General features: G+C 52.0%; 12 protein-coding genes across 12 annotated transcripts; 6 read left to right on the top strand and 6 right to left on the bottom strand.

The window, feature by feature from the left end:
* Window positions 1-834: 834 nt before the first annotated feature.
* Window positions 835-4,803, top strand: N7443_009009 (M protein repeat protein; the record flags this gene model as incomplete). Its single annotated transcript, XM_056889065.1, has 3 exons — window positions 835-4,425; window positions 4,531-4,601; window positions 4,662-4,803. 3 exons carry the CDS (start codon window positions 835-837, stop codon window positions 4,801-4,803), a joined length of 3,804 nt encoding a protein of 1,267 aa, XP_056738367.1.
* Window positions 4,804-5,049: 246 nt separating this feature from the next.
* On the bottom strand, window positions 5,050-5,235 carry N7443_009010 (uncharacterized protein; the record flags this gene model as incomplete). Its single annotated transcript, XM_056889066.1, has 1 exon — window positions 5,050-5,235. One exon carries the CDS (start codon window positions 5,233-5,235, stop codon window positions 5,050-5,052), a length of 186 nt encoding a protein of 61 aa, XP_056738368.1.
* A 442-nt stretch (window positions 5,236-5,677) lies between these two features.
* N7443_009011 (uncharacterized protein) lies at window positions 5,678-5,942 on the top strand (the record flags this gene model as incomplete). The annotated part of the gene is made up of 2 exons (XM_056889067.1): window positions 5,678-5,699; window positions 5,752-5,942. The coding sequence occupies 2 exons, from the start codon at window positions 5,678-5,680 to the stop codon at window positions 5,940-5,942; spliced, it is 213 nt and encodes a 70-aa protein (XP_056738369.1).
* A 630-nt stretch (window positions 5,943-6,572) lies between these two features.
* Window positions 6,573-7,439, bottom strand: N7443_009012 (uncharacterized protein; the record flags this gene model as incomplete). Its single annotated transcript, XM_056889068.1, has 1 exon — window positions 6,573-7,439. The coding sequence occupies one exon, from the start codon at window positions 7,437-7,439 to the stop codon at window positions 6,573-6,575; it is 867 nt and encodes a 288-aa protein (XP_056738370.1).
* Window positions 7,440-8,422: 983 nt separating this feature from the next.
* Window positions 8,423-10,786, bottom strand: N7443_009013 (mitochondrial intermediate peptidase; the record flags this gene model as incomplete). The annotated part of the gene is made up of 1 exon (XM_056889069.1): window positions 8,423-10,786. One exon carries the CDS (start codon window positions 10,784-10,786, stop codon window positions 8,423-8,425), a length of 2,364 nt encoding a protein of 787 aa, XP_056738371.1.
* A 214-nt stretch (window positions 10,787-11,000) lies between these two features.
* N7443_009014 (MICOS complex subunit MIC26/MIC27) lies at window positions 11,001-11,931 on the top strand (the record flags this gene model as incomplete). Its single annotated transcript, XM_056889070.1, has 3 exons — window positions 11,001-11,027; window positions 11,103-11,192; window positions 11,275-11,931. The coding sequence occupies 3 exons, from the start codon at window positions 11,001-11,003 to the stop codon at window positions 11,929-11,931; spliced, it is 774 nt and encodes a 257-aa protein (XP_056738372.1).
* A 469-nt stretch (window positions 11,932-12,400) lies between these two features.
* N7443_009015 (Gfo/Idh/MocA family oxidoreductase) lies at window positions 12,401-13,627 on the top strand (the record flags this gene model as incomplete). The annotated part of the gene is made up of 3 exons (XM_056889071.1): window positions 12,401-12,439; window positions 12,492-13,322; window positions 13,376-13,627. The coding sequence occupies 3 exons, from the start codon at window positions 12,401-12,403 to the stop codon at window positions 13,625-13,627; spliced, it is 1,122 nt and encodes a 373-aa protein (XP_056738373.1).
* Window positions 13,628-13,757: 130 nt separating this feature from the next.
* Window positions 13,758-14,938, bottom strand: N7443_009016 (uncharacterized protein; the record flags this gene model as incomplete). Its single annotated transcript, XM_056889072.1, has 3 exons — window positions 13,758-14,561; window positions 14,622-14,705; window positions 14,765-14,938. The coding sequence occupies 3 exons, from the start codon at window positions 14,936-14,938 to the stop codon at window positions 13,758-13,760; spliced, it is 1,062 nt and encodes a 353-aa protein (XP_056738374.1).
* A 167-nt stretch (window positions 14,939-15,105) lies between these two features.
* N7443_009017 (RNA methyltransferase) lies at window positions 15,106-15,974 on the top strand (the record flags this gene model as incomplete). The annotated part of the gene is made up of 4 exons (XM_056889073.1): window positions 15,106-15,182; window positions 15,231-15,329; window positions 15,384-15,676; window positions 15,730-15,974. The coding sequence occupies 4 exons, from the start codon at window positions 15,106-15,108 to the stop codon at window positions 15,972-15,974; spliced, it is 714 nt and encodes a 237-aa protein (XP_056738375.1).
* Window positions 15,975-16,388: 414 nt separating this feature from the next.
* On the top strand, window positions 16,389-19,754 carry N7443_009018 (DUF3591 domain-containing protein; the record flags this gene model as incomplete). Its single annotated transcript, XM_056889074.1, has 1 exon — window positions 16,389-19,754. One exon carries the CDS (start codon window positions 16,389-16,391, stop codon window positions 19,752-19,754), a length of 3,366 nt encoding a protein of 1,121 aa, XP_056738376.1.
* A 495-nt stretch (window positions 19,755-20,249) lies between these two features.
* On the bottom strand, window positions 20,250-23,308 carry N7443_009019 (serine/threonine-protein kinase; the record flags this gene model as incomplete). Its single annotated transcript, XM_056889075.1, has 4 exons — window positions 20,250-21,017; window positions 21,070-21,132; window positions 21,183-23,003; window positions 23,048-23,308. 4 exons carry the CDS (start codon window positions 23,306-23,308, stop codon window positions 20,250-20,252), a joined length of 2,913 nt encoding a protein of 970 aa, XP_056738377.1.
* Window positions 23,309-24,067: 759 nt separating this feature from the next.
* N7443_009020 (uncharacterized protein) lies at window positions 24,068-25,634 on the bottom strand (the record flags this gene model as incomplete). Its single annotated transcript, XM_056889076.1, has 3 exons — window positions 25,541-25,634; window positions 25,043-25,486; window positions 24,068-24,988 (listed from the first exon to the last, which is right to left on the bottom strand). Exons 1-3 carry the CDS (start codon window positions 25,625-25,627, stop codon window positions 24,068-24,070), a joined length of 1,452 nt encoding a protein of 483 aa, XP_056738378.1. The 5' UTR covers window positions 25,628-25,634.
* Window positions 25,635-25,648: the final 14 nt, after the last annotated feature.

The following is a 25,648-nucleotide window of genomic DNA, read 5'->3' on the forward strand; positions in this document are numbered from 1 at the left end:
GGGCAAAAGTTTAAATGAGATCGACACGTTAGACCTCCTTATGATGGAGCGGTATAGTTGGGTGGCACAAAGGCCACAGCTAGTACCTAGAAAGTATGAGACAAAAGGTTATTGTCAATCTTGAGAGTTGAGCAACTACAAAAACGAGAAACGAGACTTGGATATAGTTAAGGCGACCATGAGACCAGTGCGCAGTGCATGGAGCAACGGCGATCCCCCCCTCCTCCTCCGAGACACCGCTTTCGCTTTTCCCGCTTCTCTCCTTTTTCCTCTTTACTTTTACATCCAGGCATCTTTTGCGCCCTTTCTGACACTTGTTACTTCCTTTTTTGTTTCCTGGTCACCATTCTGGTGGAACGTCAGCTATTTTGCTGAGAACCTTCTCTCTCGAACCCCTGAAGCTTCCGACCTGCGCGTGGCGCGTAAGTACTTCCCTTTTTTTTTTTTGGAACCCAATCCCTCGGCATCGGACGAAAGGCTCGCAAACCATCTTATTCTACGGTGTTATCCCCTGGATACCTTCCTAGTTGCCACATCTTTTGCCGGAAGATCGTATCCGCTCTGCTGGTGTTGTCAATTCCTGATTGTACGGAGCTTCGGAGCTTAAGTTGCATGAGTATACCCATGCATGGCCCCCTGTGGATGTGCTCGGACTCAATATAATATCCTGCATGGCAGCCGTTTCAACACCCCATATCTTCGTCTTTGTGTGTCGGGTGCTAATTGATCTCTTCTTTCTTAGACCCCTTTTCTGTACAATTGATTTCTGCGCCCACACTTGTCCCTCTGTCTGCATTAACACCTCACCTACCCTAATTACTTCAGTTGATAAACATGTCGTCTACCGAAGAACCCGTGAATGTTGCTGTTGATGAGGATGTCGAAATCGCACCCCCGGCTACTCCAGTGGACTCGTCAATGCTTTCGGGCGGCGAAGATGCCAGCAAGTCTAGCCCCGAGGCATCCAAGGAAAACGCCCCAGCATCTCCGGTTAAAACTTCCCCTAGCACGACCTCCGCATCCAAGCGTCCAGTGTCAAGCTCCACGGCCGCGAAACGGCCCACTTCCTCTTCGACGGCCACGTCAAGGACCGCGACCTCGACCACGCGGGCCCCGACTTCCTCTACGAGCTCACTGAGCAAGCCCCCGACTCGGCCGACTACAACCTCCGCCACTCGGAAGCCTTTGAGTTCGTCGACGGCTTCATCTCATCGATCCCGACCTTCCGTCAGCAGCTCTGCGGACGAGAAGCCTCGGTCAATTGCGAGCTCTGGTGATGAGAAGCGTGGTATTTCGAGCACTGCCAAGCGCATGTCTATGGCCGGCACAGCTTCCTCTCGGGCCCCATTGAAAACTTCCTCAACTCTGGACCGCAGATCGAGTGTCGCTGGCTCAAGTCTGGAGAAGAAGCCTGCTACTAGCACCACCGCTTCTCGTACCGCTACTTCTACCAGCAAGCCCGTGGGTCGACTCACTGCTGCAACTGCACCTGCCAGCCGAACAGCCACATCTACTACTGCGACGCGGCCTCTGACTCGCCCCTCAACTGCATCTACTACTGCTCGGCCAACTACGTCTTCTTCGTCGACAGACCCTGCTAGGAAGCGATTGAGCACTCTGTCCAGCGCGACCAGAAGTGCCGGTGATTCGGAGAAGTTGCAGACTCTCCAGTCCAAGCTTACGGAGAGTGAGGAGACCGTTGCCAGCCTCAAGGTCGAGCTTGAGTCCGTGAACGAGAAGCTGAGCCAGCTGTCTGTCTCTGGAGAGGATGTCGCCAAGGATGGCGAGGCCGCCGAGTCTGTCCGTGCAGAGCACGCGGCAGAGCTTGAGAAACTGGCTTCTGCCCATGCGGAGGAACTTCAGTCCCTACAGGCGCGTCTTGAGGAGGCCGAATTCCAGCGTAAAGAGCTTGAAGAAAAGTCTCAGAAGGAGTTGGAGGAGGCCAAGCAGTCTGCCTCTGCTTCTGGCGACAACGTGACCGCTGTCGCTCTTGAGGACCTCAAGGAGACCCACAAGGCTCAGTTGGATGCCATAGAGAAGGAGCTCGCGGATCACAAGGCTGCCGCTACTGCATTTACAGAGCAGATCAACACTCTGAAGTCGGAACTCGAGTCGCAAAAGGCTAGTCATGAGGAGAACAAGGCTTTAGCTGTCGATAGCCTTACGCGCGAGCTAAACGGCCGTGATCGAGTCATCGATAACTTGAATAACGAAGCCAAGAAGCTCGTCACCGCTAAGGATCAAGAGATCAATGCCGCCAAAGAGGCTTCCAACACCTCTATCTCCGAATTGCAGGAGCAGATTACTTCGCTGGAAGCCAAGCTTGCCGAGGCCGCGTCTGCTACCCAGCAGTCCGAGGATATCACAAGTTTGCTCGCTGAGAAGGAAACTGAGATTAGTGACCTCAAGCAGGCCCTTGGGAAGCTCCAGGGTGATCTCCAAGAGGCCCAGGATGGCGCTACCAGTGACCTTAGCTCCAAGTTGAAAGAGCTGGAGACTTCCCACGAAGCCGCGGTTGCGAACCTCAAGGCAGAGCATGACAGCACGTTGGGCTCTCTCTCTACATCCCACGCCGAGGAACTTGCTCTCGCGAAGGCTGCTGCCGAGTCTACTGGCACCGAGCATTCCCAGCAGCTTCAGGAGCTTCGCAACTCATTGGAGGCTGCCAAGTCTGCCGCCCAGTGTGACCACGAGAGTATTATTGCAGACTTGACCGCTGCGCATGAGGCAGAGCTCAAGACTCTCCAGACGAAGTTCGAGGAAGCTGAGAAGGCTCATGTTGACTACCGCACCGCTCTTGAGGAGGGCAAGGCGTCTGCTCAGGAGGATGCGATTAGAGAAATTGATGCTCTTCGCCACAAGGTTGAATTGCTGGAGACACAGCTGGCCACTGGATCTGGCGAAATCAAGGCTCTACAGCAGGAAGTTCAGGCCAAGCAGTCCGAGGCTGAGCAGCTGCACACCAGCTTGGAGAATGTTGAGAGTCATTTCCAGAAGAAGGACGCCCAGTACGACAGCAAGTTGAAGGAGCAGGATAGCAAGATGAAGGCTTTGGAAGACAAGGCTGCCGAGGCTATTCGACTTCTGGATGAGCAGACCGCTCAGGCCAACTCTGTTGCTGAGAAGCACGCCGAGGAACTAGAGGCCTTGAAGGTCAGGCACACTGCTGAACTTGAGCGCGCCAAGCAGGAGGCTTCTGGCTCTCAGGATGGTGCTTTGGATGAGCTTCGGCAGAAGCACGACGATCTTGTTTCAAAGAACAGGGAACTCGAGTCTGCCCACGCCACTCATGCCCCTCGTGTTGAGGCGCTTGAGACTGAGCTGAAGTCGACTATGGAGCGCCATGCTGAGGAAATTGCCGCTCACACCGAATCTCGTGAGAAGCAGACCTCTGAGTTCCAGAAGCAGTTCGCTGAGACCCAGGCCCAACTGCAAGCCGAGCTTGAGACTCTTCGGGCTTCAAGCAAGGTTGACCAAGAATCTCACACCAGGCAGGTTTCCGAGCTCCAGCAGAGCTTCGAGGAGACCAAGACCAAGCTACAGACTGAGCTTCAGGCTGTCCAGATCTCCAAAGCGGCTGACGCTGATGCCGAGCATGGCAAGGCTATCGAGGAGCTCCTGACTCTCCAGGAAACCAAGGTGGCTGGTGTGAAGGAGCAGCTTGAGGCATCACATAATGCTAAGATTGATGAGATTCAGAAAGCTCACAATGCTGCTCTGGCTAGCGTCAGCGAACAGCTTGCTCAGGCTACGGCTGTTGCTCAAGACACATCTGTTCTCGATGGCTTGAAGGCGACTATTGCAGAGCTCGAGCAGAAACTGATCGCTTCGGAGAAGACCCACGCTACGGCTCAAGAAACCGCTGTGTCTGCTTCGCGGGAGCTCCAGGAGAGGCACGCTGCCGAGATTTCCAGGATCCAGGTTGCCCACGCCGAGCTCGGCAAGAAGCATGACGCAGCTATCACTCAGGTCGAAGACCTGCAGAAATCTGACGCCGCTTCGAGCAGTAACAAATTGGAGTTGGACTCTGCTCTGAAGCAGCTTTCTCAGTACCGTGAGGAGTATGCGACCCTGAAGACGAAGCACACCAACTCCAGCGAAGAGCTGGAAGAGTACCGAGCCACCGCCAAGATCATGGAAGAGAAGCTTGCCGCTGGCGAGCGTAACCTTGGCGAGCAGATCGACAAGAACATGCAGCTCCTCAACCAACTTGGCGATGTCGATGCTGCAATTTCCGGCAGCCGCCGCCGCGTGCGTGAGCTTGAGGCCGAACTTGCCGCATTGAAGACGTCCAATAACAAGACCTCCTCGTCTGGCCTTGATGCCAGCAAATGGGCCTCCGCAGAGGAGGGCGAAGAGAAAGCTGAGGGAGGTCCAGCCACAGAAGGTGAGGACCTTGACCTTGGTTCATCCATCGAGGGAACGGTGGGAGATCCCCGTTTGAAGTCTTCCTACTCCTCATATTTGCCCGACTTTCACCCATTTACATGAAAAACTATATGTTCAACAACTAATTCATCTTCTCCGTAGATGGCAAGCATTCAGGAACAGATTAAGCACATCCGCTCCTCCAACGACGAGTGGTACGGCGAGCACCAAAAGTCAGTACCCGCTCCCCGGATATTTTTCCATCCCCCTTTACTAACGGTTATCACATGCAGACTCATCGGCGAATTGGCCCAACTTTCCCGCCGCGCTACCCCTGACACCCGAAGCCTCACATCTACTCCTCGCCCTGAGCTCGCATCCGCCCCCGAATCGGACAGCAGTCGCGGTCAGCAAGAGGTTCCCTCTGCACGGTAGTACCCGTGTTCGCACTTGGAACGCACTTGTTCACCCGTTGCTAGCGTTTGCATGAGCTTTATTTATTAGATCCTGTTTCACTCATTCTGTCTTGGCTTTGCTGTATGTAATAGGACCCAGGATACCCTGTTTTATGCCTGGACTTTCTTATCCGGCTTTTCATGTTTAATACGTTTTATTGCTTAATGCCATACCGTGGTCTGCATATTTTGTGTGGGCTGGTTGTTGAGTATATTTTGTACTATTCTAATTTCCACCTCCGTCGTGCTTATTGGTTTTAAGTGCTTTGATGTTGACATCTGTCAAGGTTCGAACCTCGAATGAGTTAGAGGGGAAATTGCAAGTGGTTTGCTCAAGACTCCGTACATTAACGGCCATGATATGCTGCTGCTCGGAAGCTTCGGCTCGTGTGCGTATACACTCGTCCCGCATGTTGGGTGAAAGTAATGCGGAAATCCCTTTGATGCAAAGCGATAGTCCTAGAATATAGTCAGTTCAGACCTCGTGACTTTAGTGTGGCGTATTGATACAGACTCCAATTTTTGGTTCTTTATATTTATGCCGTAGCGGTATCGCCTCGTATTCCAGTCACATGGTATAGCTCTCATCTATAGACTAAACCTTATTTCTTAAGCGATTTAGAAAAGTCTCAATTCACTAAAGCTGTCACTAGAAAGTTCTATGGTAAGTTGAAGTAAAGGGTTCAAGGGTTCATGGAGGGGTAACCATGCGTGGAATCGCGGGGGTCCCGCTTCCAACACTCAGATCTAGGAACTTCATCTTCTCCAACCTCTTCACAACAACTACTTCCACCTCACTTTATCTTCAATAAACCCAAGCATTCTCCCGCTTACACCCCTGTGATATCATCGAAATGCCTGCTACTGACGCGCTTGGTAGGCCCTACTGTAATCACCCATGACCCGCTCCTATCTAACACTACCACAGCACCGCCGTGCACCCCCGCTGAACGGGCGATTGTGAAGTCTTATGGTGGATGGACTCAGTTCATGCATTGCTTCGGCCTGAAGCCCTGGGAGACGGATGATATTGAAGAGGCAAAGAGGATCTTGGTTGCTTTTACCCAGGACGACGAGGAAAGAATGGCGTCTGCTCAATCTGATGAAGAGGTCAGGTGACTTGTATGGATATCGATAGCCTGTCAAATCTTCGGACCGTCGATGAGATAGATTTATGAGCGTGAAGGCAATATCAAGTTTCTTGCGGCAGAGCTATGTGAAGTGGAGTAGGTTCCTTTCCGACTTTTAGAATATTCTGCGTACGAGACTTGACAACACAGAATCCTGAGAAGCTGTGACTCAAGCACCGGCCTCGCCTTTGTGAAAAGTGAAAATGCAATTCATCCTGGCTATACTAAGTAGCTCAACAACTCTAACTTTAGCATACTATACGGAAACCCCGAGCGTAAGAAAGAAACTGCCGACATTCCACGCCGTTCCGCATTCATCGGAGGTAAATGTAGACTACAGCTCATAAGTGATGGAAAAGAGGATAGACAATATGATCATCCACAGACCATCCACAGACCATCCACAAAGCCCTAGCAGAGCCCTGACAGAGCCCTGACAGAGTATCGACAACCTCCGTCACCACTCATGTGCTTTCACTTACTCCACTCGATTGGTACCATAGCCATTGATACCACGACCACAATGTACACTATAGATTCTATTAATATCACGCCCCATTCTTTTTTCTTGTAAGTGAATTAAATTATGTACTTGATTAAATAGTCAACAACGTCGACATCATGTCTCGATATCCAACCGTTGTCCTCGTAACGGCTGCCCCTTCGAAAACAAAGACCTGATGGGTCCCAGTACTTTCTGTCTTCGTGCTAGCTTACGCTCAAGTGCAACGCGCTGCATGTCTTGATATACTAATGGTGTCATGATATGGGGTGGTGGCCGAGGGTGAATGATTGCAGGGGTATTGTCTTGGCCAAAGTAGATGTTTTCATATGACCTTGTTCTGTCTTGTATAATTCCGTTCAAAGCTTTGGAACCGATTTGTTGATCTTCGGGGGCTGGTTCCTTCTGGTCATTGTTGGACGAGTCGGTACAACCGACTCTGGGCTGTGCGTCGGCTAGATAGTCCTGTTCTGCCTCGAGCATATCCATGGAGATATCGAACTTTCTTTTCGGCCTCTGTGGCCCTGACGTAGTGAATTGCTCACAAAAGGCCGAATAGGAATCGCGCAGTCGGATGTCTTGTGCTTTCTCGGGTGTTTGGTCTGGTGATGACTCCAAGTCCTCTGCGATTGTGTTGATTGCTTTGGATGCTCTGGTTGGAGACTTAGGCAGCAAGCGCCTGGCCGAATTAAAGCTCTCGTTGGTCTCGGAAGTATTATCCGCGCTCGTTGTTATCGCAAGGTTAAGATTGTTGAGGTTCTTTTCGCTCAGCTCTGTTCCGTCGGCGATACCTCTGAGGGATGATCGGGACAGCCTCTTTGATGCCCACCTTGTGAGTTGTGAAACCGTCTTAACGCGGCGTAGCTGGAGTGAAGGTCCGAGAGATGGATATGCAGTGGTGAAGGAGGAGCTAGAGCTAGAGCCAACAGATACATTGTCGTTGAGACAATGATCGGGGCTGTGGAGACATGCGGTATATGACATTGCTCAAATGCCCAGGTGTGAATAGGTGATGAATGAAAAGAGTCGACAGATGAATCACCCAGGATCTCCGTACTCCGACGGGGACAACCCCAGGTACTTATGTCTCTCTATTGCCTTTAGTTATCGTTAGCTCGGAATCCGACATTTTGAACCCTGGAGTTACGGAAAACCCATGCCTTGGCGACACCACCCTCCGAGGTATGAATAAGGGAATCCCAAAGGAAGCTCGTGATAGAAATGGATGTTACCGTAATTAAAGAACCTTTGACGCACGCCAAGGGAAATAGGCCGTTGGTCGTAGGTGATGTGGTAGGCACGAGCCTTGCAGAAGAAGCAGGAACACTATATAACCTGCGAAACGCGAACCCTTCTTTTTAGGACCAGATGCCTTGCTCCAAGCCAATAGGTGCAGGTAGCCTAGGAACCTTGGAACCTGTATCAGGTGCCCCGCGCAAGTCTCCGCTTGGCCATTTACATCGGGGAGTACTACAGCAGCCACCATGCAGCCAGTGGATGGTGGCGCGCGAACGATTAGGGCAGATGTCTTACCAAGCGAGCCCGGTTTTGTCTCGTGTCTAGCTTTCAGCTCTTCTAGTTCTTTCATTATTCTATGAATGGTTAGGATTTCGTAATTTAAACTAGGTATGAAGTACGAAGTAGTTACTATGTTGATGGAAAAGGTGCAGTCTTATCGCGCTCAGACGCGAGCAAAGAGAGTGAGACATTCCGCGTCGCCTTGCGCCAATCGTTAAGGCGTGGCTTTACAGACTAGTCTGAGACAAGCCCTCAAATGCACATTGGCGAGCGTTGCAGGTCTTGCTGTTGCCAAGATACGGGCTGTTTTTCAAGACTAACGACACCGGATGTAGCTGTCCAGGGTCTAAACCCCAGATTCAATTTATAGTTAATGTTGGATATCATCTAATATTACAAGAGGGTACAAAGAAGCTTCTCCTTATTTTATCCGGAGATGCCGTCGCGTCCTAAACCCCAACGACCGACCTCACGCATGGCTTCGTCGCCGCCTTCCACCAATCGACCATTGGCGTTCGAGGGATTCTTATCTCCCAAAACGCCTGCGACGCATTGCCAGCCGTTGCGTCCACCCCCCAGCGGAGGACTTCGTTCTTGTAGCGTTCGCCGGCGGCTCGGTCCACGGCTGACTTGCCTGAATCGAACACGTCTTGCCAGAGCTTGTTGGCGATCGCGCGATCGAAGATGTAGCTGTAGTATGTAGCCCCATAGCCGTACAAATGCCCAAAGAAGCCCTGCCATGAGGTCCGCGGGCGGACATTGTCCGGATCGGGCAAGCTGGAGTATTGGGAGAAGACCTTGTGGTAGATCTCGGTAGTGTCCACGCCCTTGATCGCATCGTCACAGGGGATGGCGTGGTAGGCCTGATCGACGAGAGCCATGAGAATCTGGGCTTCGTTCTCAACGGCGCCGTAGATGGAGCCGTGTGCGTGCCGATCCATCTCCATGCTGCGCATCATGCTTTCGGAGAGGGGTTCTCCGGTTTGCCAGTGTCGGGCATAGAGGGAGAGCACCTCAGGTGCAGTGGCAAAGCTCTCCATGAGCACAGAGGGAAGCTCGGCGAAGTCCGTCGCGCAACGCGTTCCAGAGATGGACTGGAGAGGAGTCTGGCCTAGAATAGAGTGGACGGCGTGACCCATCTCGTGGAACAAGGTACGCACGCTCTGTTCACTCAATAGGGTTGGGCGACCCGAGCCGTTCGATAATGGTTCCTGGAAATCACAAACCAGGGCGATCGTGGGCAACTGACGCAGTGTCTTCGTGCGCGGATCCACCGCGGTCGCCATGCCATCGTTCGGGTGCGCCGACTGGTCCATCGAGGCACACTCTGCGATCTCATCGGCCAAGATTTCACGCGAGCAGCGCAGAGTGAAATGGGCCGGGTTAGGGTGCTTTTCTGGTCGCGAGAATAGGTCACAGTAGACCACGGCGATATGCTGCTCATTTTCATCCACCACATCAAGGCGACGCACGTCGGGGTGCCAAGTCTCACCAGGAGTCGCTTCTTGGGGCACAAGACGCACACCGTACAGACGATCGAACAGCCGAGAAAGTCCTTGCATAACCGTTCCCAGGGAGAAGAACTCGGGGACAGCGCTCAATTCACGAGAACGACGGGACTGGGAATACTCCAGCACGCGCTTATGAACATAATAGGCATGATCCCAGGGCTGAAGCGCCGAGCTGCCCTTCATTTGTTGCAACTGGGCGAGCTCTTCACTGACAGGTCCTCGGTTGCTTGAAATGAGCGAGGTCAGGAAATTCGACACCGACTCCGGTGTCTTGGCCATCTTGTCGCTCAGTGTCATTTGGGCAAAGCTGTTGAATCCAGACAGCTTTGCCAATTCAGATCGTTTCATCAAAAGCTTCTCGAGACGGTGGATCTGGCGCGGGCTCGATGTTCGACTAGCAAGATACACTTCTTTCCGGACCGACTCTTCCCGCACAGACCGAAGCACCAGGCGGGGAACAATACCCATGGTGGGCACCGGTGCTTTGTTATTCCATCTCTTTATTTTCTGAACCACCATTGGCTCCAATCCCTGGAGGCTGTTCGCGTTGAATACCAACTGGGACTTAGCCGGCTCGGCACCGTTGAAGAAGCTGGAGCCAACTTGGCTGATGTCGTTCGAAAGGTTCACGAAGCGTTGTCTCTCATCTGTCGGCATATGGATCGCAGAGTTTGTAAAGTCCTTCCTGAGAATCTCCGCCACGATCGTCTCCGCCTCGGTCCAGGATGATGTGATCTCAGGGTTGGCCATGGCCTTGCCGAGTTGCTCGTGAAGGCCTGTAGTTGTATTTAGTACGTTCATATACTCGAACATGAGTGCGTACGCCTGCGTCGCAGCTTCCTGAATCTTTGGATCGGGATGAATCGTCCGAATGAAATCCGAAAGGTCAATCACACGACACAGAAGATCACTGAGCCTGTCCAAGTTCCTTGCCAATCCCCGGTATTCCTCTAGAGTCGAAGCCGCTAAGACCTTCGCCACAATCGTCTGACATTTCTGTAGTGACACGTTGGCAAACGCCCTGAAGCCATCTGGATTCGTCAAGTATTGATTCTGAACCAATCCGGCCCGCTTTGGAACCTTAGAGCTGCGCGGATGTGAGAACTCTTTCCAGAATGGCTGGGAGTCGAAAACACGTCGCAGGGTATCATCGTCGGCGTTCTTCTTCGGTGCGGTATTGTCAGCGGGGACATAGTCGACGTGAGCTCGGGGAGCAGGGTATGCGGCGCTCTCGAAATTTCGTGACTGCAGATGCAGACATTTGCGGCATGTCCACGGCCGGCGCCCGAGAGGGCGTAGCATTGTAAGAAGGGTATAAGCAAAGAAATCAGAAACCCTCCCAAAAGCCAACAAGCAAAAGGAAACCTGGGGCAAGAAACGTGGAGAGAAGGAGACGGGCGATGACGGAGATTTCTTGGATTTCCGCCGAGCCGAATAATTCCCGTCTTGGCCTGAACCCGACTTTGCTTCATCCTCAATCACCTCCCACCTGCTTCCTCCACCCCACAACCCCAGGATGTCGTTCCGGCCGATGTTGAACCAGGTATTTTTCCTCATCTCCGGTTGCGCAAGTTTCCGATGCAATTGACCCATCAATCGTGTACTGACTCGTCCCTAGCGGGCTGTGGCTCCGATCGCAGCCACTCTCCTCGCTGGAAGCATGGCTCTGTACCCTAAGCAGACGGCCTTTGCTGAGGAGCCGAGCCAGGTTAGATACTCCAAATCCATTCTGATACTACTGCGACGCGATGAGAAACCCGGTCTGACACACGACTGCTTGCCCAAAACAGAGGAAACCCATTTACGACGACATCCCATCTGACATCCCCGAACTCTCCAAGCCCACGCCCGCGGCCGTGCCTGAGCCCGAGACCCCGACTCCCCAGACTCAGACTCTTTCCCTGGCGCCCTTGCAAACAAAGCCCTCATCGCCGACTCCGACAGACATCTTGACCGCTCAGATCCGGCAAGCCCGTCTCTTCCTCTACTCGAACTCCCTTGCCGCGGAGAACGGCTTCAACGACTTCTTGTCACGGGCCCTGCACATCGAAAATGCCTTCACCAACACCATTGCGTCGCTCGCTCCTTCCCCCGAATCTGGTGAGCGCCTCACCCCCGGCGGTATCTACGTCGTCGTTGCCGCCATGGCCGGCTCCATTGTGTCTCGCAACCGCGGCGTCTTCCTCCGCACCCTGTCCCCCCTCGCTTTCGGTACTGTCGCTGCCTGGACTCTCCTGCCCGTGACTATGCGGAATGTCTCCGATCTGACCTGGGAGTATGAGAAGCGGTTCCCCGCTGTTGCGAACCAGCACCTTGCTATTCGGGAGCGGGCGGAGCACATCTGGTACACCGGTATCGCTCACAGCGGTATGGGTCGCCAGATGATGGAGGATAAGATCGGTGAGGCTCGCAAGAAGCTTGAGCAGCTGGTCAGCAAGGGTCACTAGACAGCTTTGGTTTGATATTGTCTGTTGTTACCCATGGTTAGGGGTGTTCATTTGTTGCATATGTACGTTTAGAACTCGTAGATCCGAAGTATAATCCGGACGTCCCCTTTGTTTGACCAAAATCTTCATGGAATGTGTAATGCCCCGTAGAAAAATGTCTGGATTCGTTCCCACCAACATACAGTGCCCACGCCACTACCAGTCAGATTCAAAGATGTCTTTCTGGATGCCCCGATTTTAGACAATTTGATTTTAAGTCGAGTTTCTTCGTTTTCATAGCTAAATAGCTCGTGGCCTGGTACGAGCACGTGCCCCACATGGGCGACCTCAAATAGCATGACGAAACCGAGTCCAAACCAAGTTTACTTCAACGCGCACACAGGATAAAGCTTGACTACCATCTTTTTGATCAGTCCACGAGCTTTTCAAAGTATCAAAAAAGTGTCGGCCTCGCAGAGAGTCTCAGACGATGTCTCGATCATTGAAATTGGGAATCATCGGTGCGGGGGTATGCCACTTCACCTCTCGAGCTATTCGAGCAGGCTAACAAGATGATATAGGAAGTCTTTCAAGTGTGTCATGGACCGTGCCTGCTACTTCTTACGCATCTTTTCAAAATTGAATCTATTTGTGACTTGTCCGCAAAAACAGTGGACCACTGTGCTACCAAGTTTCACATCCCGCACAAGACCACGACGCCCCAGGAAGTCATCGACAACCCCAATGTCGAAGTGGTCTTCATCCTTACCTCCGATGAGAGCCATGCTCCACTAGCTTGTGCCAGTCTGAAAGCCGGAAAGCACGTCTTCATTGAAAAGCCAGTGACGCTGTCTCTGCCATCTCTGGACTCAGTGATTGATGCCGAGAAGAACGCTCCTAACGGTGCCCGCGTCTTCGTTGGGTATATGCGTCGCTTTGCACCAAGTTTCTTGGAAGCTTTCAAGAGAGAGATCGCGACGATTCCCAAAATCCTCTATGCTCGCGTCCGCGACTTCAGCGGTCCGAACACCAACTTCGTTAACCAGAGTGGTACATTCCAAGTCAAAAACTCCGACTACCCGCGTGAAGCTTCGGAGGAACGAGACGCTCGTCTCAACGCCCTTTTTGCCGATGCTTTTCCTAATGAGATTATCACCGAGGAGAAAAAGAAATACTGTCGTTTCTTGGGTAGTTTGGGATCTCACGATATCTCGCTCATGCGCGAAGTCCTTGGATTTCCTCAAGACGTGGCAGCCGTGTCCGTCAACGACCCTTTCTATACTGCCATGATGACTTTCCGTAACGCGGATGGCTCTACATTCTCGACAACTTATGAGAGCGGTATTGATGAGGTTCCGATGTTCGATGCGCATATGGCTGTTTATGGTGCTAAGAAGAGGGTTACGATCAAGGTATGCAACCCCAATATTCTTCAATGTTGACATCTTGCTGACTCCTTGCACAGTATGATAGTCCTTATGTCAAGGGACTTCCGATCTATGTAGAGGTCGATGAAGTAAATGAGCGAGGAGAGGCTCAGCACCGCCGTGTGCTATCTTCGTATGAGGATGCATACACGGCTGAGCTCCAAGAGCTATATGAAGCCTTGGTCAATGGCAAGCCCATCAAATCGACGGTTTCTGATGCCAAGCAGGATCTGCAGATCTATGATATGATGTACAGTCGGTATGCCCAGCAAGTCGGAGGCAACCAATGAACAGATATACACGGCTTTTTTAAATAGACCCATAGCCAAAGCAGTCGATACATTAAAAGAGATTCCAGTTGATATATTGTTTGCAACTTGTCATTCTCTACATGAAATTTGGCTAGAAAAGTCATGCGTATTATTCTTCTTGTGTTGGCCCTGGTGCACCTTCATCTGCTTCTGTGACAGGGACTGCGGTCCCCAAATCAGCTGGCGAGACCCCAGTCTTGGGCGGCGGAGGGAGAGGTGTTCCTTTCCGTGACGGCGCATAATCGTGCTCCTTACTCTTCATCTCTCCCTCGGCAAAGTAATCATCGAATGCCCTGTTGGGTGACACACCGGCCCGCGCCTTTGCTGAACGACGGCTTGCCGGTGAGCGGCTGTCCCCGGGAGAAGTCACTCTGGTTTGTGAGGCGAGCGGTGGAGGAGCGACCATGTTTGCAGGTACCAAGAAGTCTCCAGGCGCACTGACACCACTGGCACCTGGGAATGTTGCGGCAGAGCTATCCTCACGCGTTTCAAAGACGACCTCGCCAGGTCCTTCCACCTCTTCACCTAGACCCACGGGAAGTCGGTGCAAAGCGCCGTAGCCTAGTTCCGCACCAACAGCACCCTCACCACCCCAGCCTCGAGTAGGCACGAGTTCGACTTCACGCACAACGTCAAACTCGCTGTTGTATACCCACAAGACTAAAGTGCGGTTGAGGTGGTCTTCCACCAACTCTCCGAGGGCCGATTCCCCTCGTAATGTCCCACTTGGTGTTCCAATAATATAATCTGAATGCGGGAGCAGGCCCGCGCGGTAGGCCGGGCTTAGGGGCGAAGGAATGCCGAGGACATGCCAAATGTGCTGTGTGGATGAAAGGGGGGCAAGCTGTAGTGCGACGCCGAGGGATGGGTTGGTTGCGGATATGGGGACGCTGACGGTATGTGTTCGTTGGCCCTACAGATATTCATGCTTTAGAGGGTTTTCTCGTCTTAGGTCTCCAGGAACACCCTTTACCTTCGCGCTCCAGACTTCCAGTGTTACGCTCGAACCGGCGCAATTGTGGACTTCCGTCGCAAAGAGGTTCGGGTCCGGATCTTCCTGCACAGTGTATCAGTAATGCTGTTGAGGTTATTCAATGCCTGGGCCCGTAAGCTTACAATTGTATGGCCATTAATTCCAACAATAAAATCAAACCACGGCTCCAAGGGTATCTCGGCGTCTTTGTTGCGAAGGACTTGGAATCCAAAGGCGTTATCGTTCGGTCCGCTCCGAGGCTGCTGGATGGGTTCACCGTCCAAGCGGCTCATGAATCGGTTAAGTGCGCCGAACATTGTGACGACCGATCAGGTTCTGGCGACAGGTGTAGTAAGGTGGGATGTTGTTGACTTCAAGCTCCGAGCATGCGAGCTGGCCACACGGGTGCAAACACAACAAACAATATCGCATTTATCACTTATCGAAGACTTGCGATTTACATCACACCTGCATATTCGACATTATGGCGGACTCGGAGGAAGCACCTCCAGAGGTGCATCATTACGAAAATCTTCAAGAAGTTCCGTGGGATATTCAGAAGTAAGAGCCTCCTAAGATCTCGCCGGCCAGAACTGACTTGTTCTCTAGTTATTGGAACCAGCGTCACCGCATCTTCACCAAGTACGATGAGGGAGTATGGCTGACAGACGATGCCTGGTTTGGTGTCACTGCAGAACCAGTCGCCAAGTTAGTCACTTTTTCGTTTCTTTTCCTGATTCATTTAGCTTACACGTTGAACAGCAAAATAGCAGAACACATGGCAGAGGCGGCGCCGGCCGGGCGCAGCATTTTGATTGATGCCTTTGCAGGAGCAGGAGGGAACAGTATTGCTTTCGCACTGACAGGCAAATGGAAAAGAGTCTATGCGATTGAGAAGAACCCGGCTGTCCTTCAATGCGCCAAGCACAATGCTAAGATCTATGGCGTTGACAAGCAGATCACTTGGTTTGAAGGTGATTGCTTCGAGATTCTTAAAAATCAGCTCAAAGATTTGGCACCTTACAGTGTAATATTTGCTAGTCCTCCTTGGGGTGGTAAGTTTCGTTCATTTCATGATGTGAAGATGTCGCTGACCCATGTATATCAGGTCCGGGATACAGATCTGATGAAGTGTTCAATCTCCGCACCATGGAGCCATACTCACTAGAAACACTTTACAAGGAGTATTCAGTTCTCACCCCGCATATAGCTCTTTTTCTTCCTAGAACATCGGATGTGAAACAGCTGGCAAAGTATGTCCCTGATGGTAAAAAGGCAATGGTGATGCACTACTGCATGGAAGGCCACAGCAAAGCGCTGTGCATTTACTACGGCGATTTTAATGTACAATAATTTCTTTATTCTTCTCTCTGCCTCTGAGCGATCTACATTTTCATGAATACCTCTACTTAAACTTGTTTCGTAACTGGCTGGAGTATACTTCGTTGTCTTCACAGCATTAAGCTGATTGCCTAATCGGGCTAGCGTAGTCGATGCCTTTTCCGCCATCTCGCGCCACGCTCCTCCATCCAACGACCCTCAATCACTTGTCGCCCTACACACGCTCTCTTTCTCGATCTCGGCTGGGCGGCTCTTTTTTCAAAATCGGTGGACAGCACAACGTCCCAAATGAGCGCGTCCTAACCACGTTATTTTGCCTGCCTGGCCTGCGCCCGCTTCCGTCTGGCCTGTTCAGACCGACCCTCGATATAGCCCTTGGTCTCACTTTTACTCTCCTTCAGTTCATTCACCGTATACACCTTCGAAATGCCCCACGCTACCCAGAACTCGGCCTCCGAGGCCCCGCCGGATGACGCATTCGAAAATGTGATGCGACAGCTGAACAACTACGAAGATGGTGGCCCGCAGTTCGATTTCTTGTCGCGTGACTTGGAAGTGGGAGAGAAAGCAGATGATGCAATCGACTACGAAGATTTTGACGACGATGAACTCCCGGAGGAAGAAGCTGTCCCCGACTCGACGCGTCTTCCGCCTACCGACGACAACGAAGATCCTTTTGCCAACCTTCAAGATGATGACGATGCTGGACTTTTCGGGGATGGGGGAGGAGACTTCGGAGACGCCGACATCTTTGGTGATCAAGGCGAGGGAGTACAGGCTCAGGAAGACAACCTTGATGATCTTTTCGGTGAAGGCGCTGCCTCTCCTGCTGGTCAGGCTGATGAGATGCATGGTCTTTTCGAGGATGAGGAACCTTCGTTAACAGATCAACCTGTCGAGCTACCCCCTATTCCTCCTGCTCCGGAACATCAGCAAGAACCGATGGCTCTTGACGACAGCGAGTTCTTGGATGACGCCAGTGTCAAGTCCGAGGAGATGGATCCGGCGACCCTCCGTGCTTGGAAACTCCAGCAGCAGCTGTTCGCCATGTCATCAATTGCCGGACCCGACACTGTACCCGCGCCACCCGAAAACCATGAGGAGCTTCTTCATTCTTTGTTTCCCAGCTTCGACCGTGATACGCTACCGCGTTGGTTGGAGCTCATCCCACAGAAAAGGGCTTATTTCCTGGGAAAGCAGCCCCTCAAAGTTCCTAAACCGGTTCTACCTACCAAGGTCAATATCGAATTGGCTCCTGACCAGGAGCGCGTGTTCAGGACTGGCCAGCCGAACAAGCGTGGACTGGACCATGAATCTTTTGGTGTCGTCTTGATCACCGAGGCTACCCAGGAAGAAGAGGAGGAACAAGATGCCAAGGAAGATTTCGAATTGGGCGGTGCAGACACTGAAGATGTGCTTCCAGGTGGCTTTACCATGCAAGACCTTCGTACTATTTGCGCAGACTGGGATATCAAAGACGAGGACCCTTCCACCGAGAAAGAGCAGAAGCCATCTGCACCGGCCGAGTCCGCAATATTTGAGGACGACCAAGATTGGATGTATGATGAAGATCACCCATCCAAGAAGCGCAAGACTGGCCCATCTCCTATGGACGTCATCAGTCTGGCCCATCTTGATATACCGCTACTGGATGACCCTGAACAAGTGATCACGCAGATAGCCAAGAAGGTTACAATTGATATGAATGACCCCCATCTTCTTGTCGAGGAGCTCAGACCCGACGCGGCTGTTCACAAACCAAGACAGAATCTTCTTCGTTCCAGAGAAGATATGGACGTCAACGTTACTCGCCGACTCACCCAGCGATACAACATCTCAAATGATACAGCATACGACATGCTAAAGCAGAACCATCAAAATAAGATTCGATCGACTCTTGGCAATGTCACCCTCGAGCACGCTTTGCCAGCTTTACGCTTGCAGTGGCCATACTACAAGACAGAACTAGGAAAGACCGAGGCTAGATCTTTTCATCGTCCGGCCTTGGCCTTCCGTGTCGGACAAACGTCTTGGTTCAAAAATCCTGCCCATATCAAGCGCAAGCATCAAAAGGGCAAAGATGCCAAGGCCCTATACGAGAACACAAAATCATTGTCTCTGGCCGACAACTCGAATGTGTTGCTCGTTGAATATTCCGAAGAAGCGCCTTTCGTTCTCTCCAACTTTGGCATGTGCAACCGTTTCATCAATTACTACCGACGAAAGAACCCCGATGATCCAACCCGCCCGAAGGCAGAAATTGGAGAAACAGCTGTCTTGCTTCCCCAGGATAAGAGTCCATTCTCCATCTTCGGTCATGTGGACCCCGGCGAGATCACCCCTGCAATCTCCAACTCTATGTACAGAGCACCCTTGTTCTCCCACCAAGCCAAAGGAAACGATTTCCTTGTCATTCGCAATAGCACCGGGGCTGGGGGTAGCAATTACTTCGTGCGCAACATTGAAAACTTCTTTGTTGCGGGACAGCAGTTCCCATCCGTCGACATCCCCGGTCCCCACTCGCGCAAGGTCACCACCGTCGCGAAGAATCGGATGAAGATGCTTGTTTACCGATTGCTCAAGAAGAGTGCCGATGAAAGGCTCGCTATCAGTGACGTTACTGCCCACATCCCCGGTACCACTGATATGCAGAACCGACAGAAAGTCAAGGATTTCCTCCAACACGACAAGGATACCAAATATTGGAAACCCTTGGACCCTGTCCTCCCCGACCAAGACACTATTCGCTCTTGGGTTCAACCTGAAGACGTCTGCTTGTTAGAATCGATGCAAGTTGGTCAGCAACATCTCCACGACACTGGGTTTGGAAATGATGCCGAGACAGGTGGAGATAATGAAGAGGATGAGGAAAGCGAGAGCTTTGAACAGCAGATGGCTCCTTGGAAGGCTACCCGAAACTTCTTGCTAGCATCGCAGGGCAAGGCCATGCTGAAGCTTCACGGTGAAGGTGATCCTACCGGCCGTGGCGAGGGTTTCAATTTCATCAAGACATCCATGAAGGGTGGATTTAAGGCCCTCGGTGAGAGTGTGGAAGACAAGTTGGATGCACAGCGTCTCAAGGAACTCGGCGGCCACAGCTACAACGTTGCCCGCCAACAAAAATCATACGAGACATCTATCCGCCGGATCTGGGATGCGCAGAAGGCTAGTCTGTCATCCACTGTCGAGCACTCCGACCAGGAGAGCGACATCGACCAGGGCGAGGAAGAAGAATTCAACAAGCCCACCCCACGATCTGAAGCACCCACCCCGGCACCCAACAGACGCGGCGACGACGAGACAACCAGTCAGTACAGTCGCATGAGTTTCGCCAGCCAAAAAGGCAAGGCCCTGCGCATTACCCGCCAGTTCAAGGCTCCAAACGGTGAAATTCTGCAGAAAGAACAACTCGTCTGGGACCCCCGCGTCATCAGACATTACATGCAGCACCGCCACCGCACCGAAGCCCTCACCACCAAGCTGGAGTCTCTCCAACCAACTGGTGATCCCGAAGTGGACGCTCGCAACCGTAAGCTGATTGAAGCCGAGCTCAGCCGTCTGAATCGCAACAAAGAGCGCCGATTCGCTCGCGAGAAGCAGAAGGGCATTACTCGCCCTGGCGATTCTCCTGCCGATGGAAAACCTGCTGGTACTCAGCGCAAGTGCGCCAACTGTGGCCAAGTTGGTCACATCAAGACGAACAAGAAGCTTTGTCCCTTGCTTAATGGTACGATGAAACCCGAAGATCGTGTGACGGACTCGGCTTTCTCGATGAGTGCGCCTGTACTCTAAGCTGGTGTGGCATATGGATTTAAAGATCCGCTTTACCTTACATTTGATACCCCTGATCCGACTATATTTCCCCCGTTGGGTCTTCTTTCCCACGACTTTCTCTACAAGCGTCATCGCAATGATTTCTCAAAATGAAATACTCCTGGGGCGTTCACACTGGAAATTTTCTTTGCGACTCAAGTTTCTAATTTTTTTATTTGATGACCAGCTTCGTCCTGGTGCCGTGGCATGTTGAGCATCTCATGCGGATTCTTTTTATGTACATAATGATGAATATGACAGAGAGTCATTGAATTAGTTCATGTTAGTTCATGGTAATAAGTGGATTTGTAGGAATAGGGTACAGAAGGTTCAGGTAGAAGCAAAACAGGTTTGTACAGGGGAGTCGTGCGAAACAAAGGGTGTATATGGATAAGCAAGGTGGTGATGAAGACCGGTGAAGGACTGCCGTGAGGTCGCACCTGGGGACGCAAAGCTCATTTTCTCGCAGCCACCTCACGGAAAATATATGTCTCCCAATTGACCTCTCGCAAATAGCTGTCGTCCACGGTCAGTGCTGAGGGCCATGGCCGGACCTTTCGGTCGTCGGTAGGTATATCCGAGGAATGCACCTCGCTTGCGGATCTCAAGTGCAGCTCGGCCAACTCTTTTATCCCGAAGGATTTTGTCACGAGGTCGTTTTTTCTCCTTCCTCGATGCAATCTCTGGATGTCGTTGGTCGGGCTGTTCTACTTCCACAGGACCTCCATCCGGGACTGGGCGCTCCTCAGAAGCCAGAGGGTCTGGCAGATGTTGAGATTGGCGACCCTGAGACATTGCAGTTGTACCATCGGAATTTGCTTTGAGGCCCTCATCAGCTTCTGGTGCGTCACTGTCATCGGATGCTTCATCGATGTTGCCAGAGCCATTCCAATCATCGAAATACCGGCTATCCTCCCAGTCTTTGACACGGGGAACCAACGGTGGCTGGGTCAGATGAAGTTCGTTCCACCGCGTGCCTCTAAAGAAAGGATGGGCTTTGATGTCGGCGGCATCATTGGGATAGACATAGTAACTGGGAATGTTCATGTGCCGGGAATCCATCGAGTAGAGAAATTGAGCGGAGACAGACCGGCCAGTCAAAACATTATTGGCATGGTATCTCTGAGAGCAGAGTCGGAACTCGCGCTCCTGTAGAATTCGTGCCATGAGATCGATGGCGTCTTGAGACACCACTTTGTCCGTTGGCTTCTCTCTTGGGAACTGCAGGGTTCTGTTGTGTTGCTGGAACGATTCTTAGTTTTTACCCTTACATTCGGGTTCTCGGTCAACTTACCAGAATCTTCATCTTGGTGTCATGGCGATTCTCGCAAGCGAACGGCGTAAAGCCGTACAAGCACTGCACAAAACGAGTAAGAAGTGTATACTCTAAGATTAGATGTGACTCACCTCGAATATAATGATGCCCAAACTCCACCAGTCACATCGCCCATCGTACATCTCGCCTCGAATGACCTCGGGCGCCATGTACTGGCTACTTCCAACCACACTCTTTGCAAATCTGCGTCTCCATTTGCTGTTGCGCCAGTCCAGAAGATTCGTTGAGGGGACTTGAAAGCTAGACTGCTCGTTTATCCCGTGAGAGCCTATGTCGGAAAACTCTCTCATCTCTGCGGCATGTGCTTGGTCTTCGGTATCGCCGGTGACATTGATGCCGAGTTTCTCGACCAAATAGTATCGTTGGTTGTGGTAGTAAGTTTGGTCATGAGCCCAATGGCCGTTGAAGGCCAGACCAAAGTCGGAGATTTTCAAGTGACCAGAAGCAGAGATGAGGAAGTTGTCGGGCTTGATATCACGATGAATCCACCGAAGTCGATGGGCTTCTTCGATGCACAGAATCATCTCGGCAATGTAAAACTTGGTCCAATCTTCCCGAAGTATATCCTTGCGAAGGAGTAACCCGAGGAAGTCTCCACCAAGCATATAGTCCATAACAAGGTATAAATTAGTGCCATCCTGAAAACTTGCGATCAAGGGAACAACCCAGCGTGACATTCCGGCTGCAACGAGGAAGTCTCTCTCCGCTCGAATATGACCTTCCTGACAATTGCGAATCATGTCGGACTTTCTAATCACCTTCATCGCGTACACTTCTTTTTTTTCTCCGGTCATGAATCGTCGTTTACTGTGTTTGGCTCCTTCCACCGCAGACCTGAGCATTCTGTGAGACCTAGCTTTTGAGACGGATAGGCTCCTTTCTAGTGAGAAGACCTCTTCTGCGACTAATTCCCTGTCTCTCTTTCTCTCGCGAACCAAGCGAACCACGCCAAAGCTGCCTTTACCAAGGACTTTGATGACCTCGTAACCAGCAATCGACACGGCCCCTTCATCATGAGAACACCTCTTACTGGTTCTCAAAGCTCGGCACTGTCGCAAATATTCATTCTCTTGGAGTGCCCAGTTGCGTCTGGCCTGAGCTTGCTCATCGGGTGCAAGCTGAAACGCGAAGATATGCTGATCAAGTTCATGCTGGCGCTGCAAGCGTGAGTCCTGGTTTTGGAAAATGGAGTTGTAATAGAGCTCTAAATATATCTTGGCCACGGAGGCGGCCTCTACGCTTATGATCGAGGGTGTGATAGTCGGAGATTTGTTGTCCAGAGTGGAAGTCACGGCAGCGGCACGATTCGAGAGAGCGGAAAAATCGGGCGAGCCCTCAAACTTACAGGACGAGGCAGAAGGCTCTGCTGATGTCACTGGGGTAGGAGGAGTCGAACATCCCAATGGCGAGCCGTTGCTGCTCGGGGATGTCGAGGGATCCGAGCTGTCATCAGCACCATCGCCGTGCTGCTTGTTGAGTGTGTTCAATATAAGGGATCCAATAAAAGGCATACTGGGTCTCGAGTGTAAGTGCGTACGACGAATAACCGTCGGCTGGCCAAATGTGGAAGAAAGCCTTTGGGATAGTCGATCGACCAGCTTCGTGTTCAATGGACTCTGTGGCTCGCTCGAATTGCTGCGTTGACATTCCACATCTTCAGAAGCGCACGGTGCGACAACTTCAACTCCTGTTTTAGGACCAGGGTTTTCTTCGGTGGGCTTCTGGACCTTTGGTTGTGCGGTGACTGGGGTTGTGGTCCCGGGCGATGCATTCCCTGGCAAGCAACCCTCCAGGAAAAGGGTATTTCCATGTTCTGTTACCGGAAGCGATGTAAGGTGACGGCTTTTGATGCTATGACTGTCTTCGCATGATACAGATTCGACGCTCGTTTTCTGACCTTCGACTGATCGTCAACATCCGGAGCGTATTAGGCCACGGAAGACCCAAACTTACTGTTCGAGGAGCCACCCAGCCCAAACAACAATAGAATCTTGGATCCACTCCGCGTCAAACGGATCTTCAGGCGATCTCTACTGGCTGCAGAGCTGGCGTTGTGGTCAGATGCAAGACTATCGGATATTGTAGACTCCGCAGGAGAAGGATCGATTTTGCCTGCGGCCTTGTTCGTTTTGTTGGGAACCCAAAGACCGAAGACGCTTCGTCGACTTCGCACTCTCTTCCCACAGGATACTGTCATTGTAAGAGGTCCCCAGGAAGGGTCAAGGAGCGGAGGTCATGTGTAATGAGAACATCCAAAGCTTGGTAACTTGGGTAAAGATAGGATGTGGGGATGCTTAACACGAACAGGTTAAACAAGTGGACTTGAAGTTGGTGAGGTTGGTCTTTACTATTGCAGAAAGCAAAAGGAAATCATCATCATATAGAGGCAAGTGCCATTGACGCCAGCCATCTCGAGGCATGTGAGGAACAGTGGAACCATGGAACAATAGGGCCTGTTTCCTGATCGGGACGAATAGACTGAGTTCAAATGATAGCGAACGTTTTAGGACTGAATACTCTAGTCTTGAGTCAAGTGCTAGTTCGGTTTTCCCTTCCCTCCATCCGGTATTCGTCGCCTACGACGGCTTTCCTTGATGCAATCACAAAATTTCTGCCGTCTTCCAGGCTTATAAGCGGAAAGTGTCGATCCAATACTGCTCAGTTCCAAGGCTGGCAGAGGCGCCTCGACGGAAATGACAAGCTACGTGACCGCGCCTACTGGAGAAACCTACAAAGGGAAATATAATCTCAACAGGCAAATGACAGGTTCTTGCATTACATGACAAATTTGGGCAACTTTTTAAATGCAGGGGGTACAGATTCCTCGTGATAGCCTCGTCCTCAATTAGGAGAGGCTCAAAACAGAAAAGAAACAAGCCGGATATCACGAGAACTCATGCAATCAAACAGACCCATAACAACACCCTTGCAAACGATATATGATTAAGCTAGGCATTTACTTGATCTCCAGGAGCTTGACGTCGAAGATCAGCTTAGAGTTACCGGGGATGCCGGGAAGGGCCTTCTTGCCGTAGGCGAGGTTGGCAGGGATGGTGATGCGACGCTCACCACCGGGGGCCATACCGGCAATACCGATGTCCCAGCCCTTGATGACTTCACCCTTGCCGAGCTTGAAGGAGAAAGGCTTGCCCTTCTTATTGGAGTCAAAGACCTTGCCGTCCTCGAGCTTGCCGATGTAGCGCATGGCAACAGTGTTACCGCTGCGGGCAACGACACCCTTGCCGAGCTTCTTGTCGTCAATCTTAACACCACGGACCTCCTTGACACCGAGAGTGCCGGCGGGCTTGTCGCCGGAGGGGGTAGGGCCCTGCTCGAGGTTCTTGGCGAACTGAACCTTCTTGTCGGCCTTGGCCTCCTTCTTGGGCTCTTCCTTCTTGGCCTCCTCCTTCTTGGCCTCAACAGCGGCGGCGTCGCCGTTGTTCTTCTTCAGCTTCTTCTGCTGGGCCTTGGTGAGGGTAGGCTCGGCCTTCTCAGCCTTCTTGGCACCCTTGGCCATCATGTCGTCGAGGCTCTCCTCCTCAGCAGCGCGCTTGTTCTTGCCCTTCTTGGCCTCAACCAGCTTGGGGGCCTCCTCCTCGCTCTCGACTTCAGTGATACGGGGGTCTTCCATGCCATCAAGGTCATCGCTCTCGTCGTCATCCATGGCCATGATCTCGTCCAAGTCGAGCTCATCCTCATCGGGGGAAAGGTCGTACTCATCCTCATCATCCTCGTCGTCGTGGTCGTGATCATGGTCGTGAGCCTCATCGAGGCCAATGACGTAGTTACCGGTGAGATAGATGGTGTAGTTACCGGTGGACTTGAAGAAGACGGTCTCACCCTCGCACACAGTGATGTCCAGGGTCTGCTGGAAGTTCTGTGTAATTGTTAGTTTCTGTCATGTTTACAAAAAGGGTAGAAGCACGCCTACCTGCTCGGCGTTCAGAGTGCAGATAACGCTCTCGTCGAGGTCGAGGCCCTCCTCGGACTCATCGTCCTCATCGTCGTCCATAGCGGGGCCCTTGCCCTTGATGAGCTTGGAGATGGCGGCCTTGAGGTCGAAGTCGTCGTCGTCCTCATCATCAGATTCTTCATCCTCCTCCATGGCCTCCAGGAGCTCCTTCTGGGCAGCGAGCTGCTTAAGCTTGCGGGCCTTCTCCTTGTCACTAGGACCACCGTTGACCTCCTCATCATCGGAGTCCTCCTCATCGTCATCCTCGGCATCGCTGTAGTCCTCATCATCGGACTCATCACCCATGTCGAGACCGGGAGGAGCGCGAACAATCTTCAGAGTAGCGCGGGCGGGCTTGCTGGAGTCGCCATCCTCGAACTCGGGGGTCTCATCAGGGTCGATGGCAGCCATGCTCACACGGAACTAGAATCACAGTCAGTATGCATTCTATCTCTCACTGTAAAGGGTTGTACTAACCGAAGCGGCGGCATTAGGCACGGCGGGAACCATAGCACCGGCAGGAACCCGGAGGGCGTAGACTGCGACAGGCTGGACGGCAGACATTCTGAGGGATTGTTTGGAAAA

Source organism: Penicillium atrosanguineum (assembly GCF_028827265.1).
Source record: "Penicillium atrosanguineum strain IBT 20685 chromosome Unknown utg000007l_segment0_segment0, whole genome shotgun sequence".
NCBI lineage: Eukaryota > Fungi > Ascomycota > Eurotiomycetes > Eurotiales > Aspergillaceae > Penicillium > Penicillium atrosanguineum.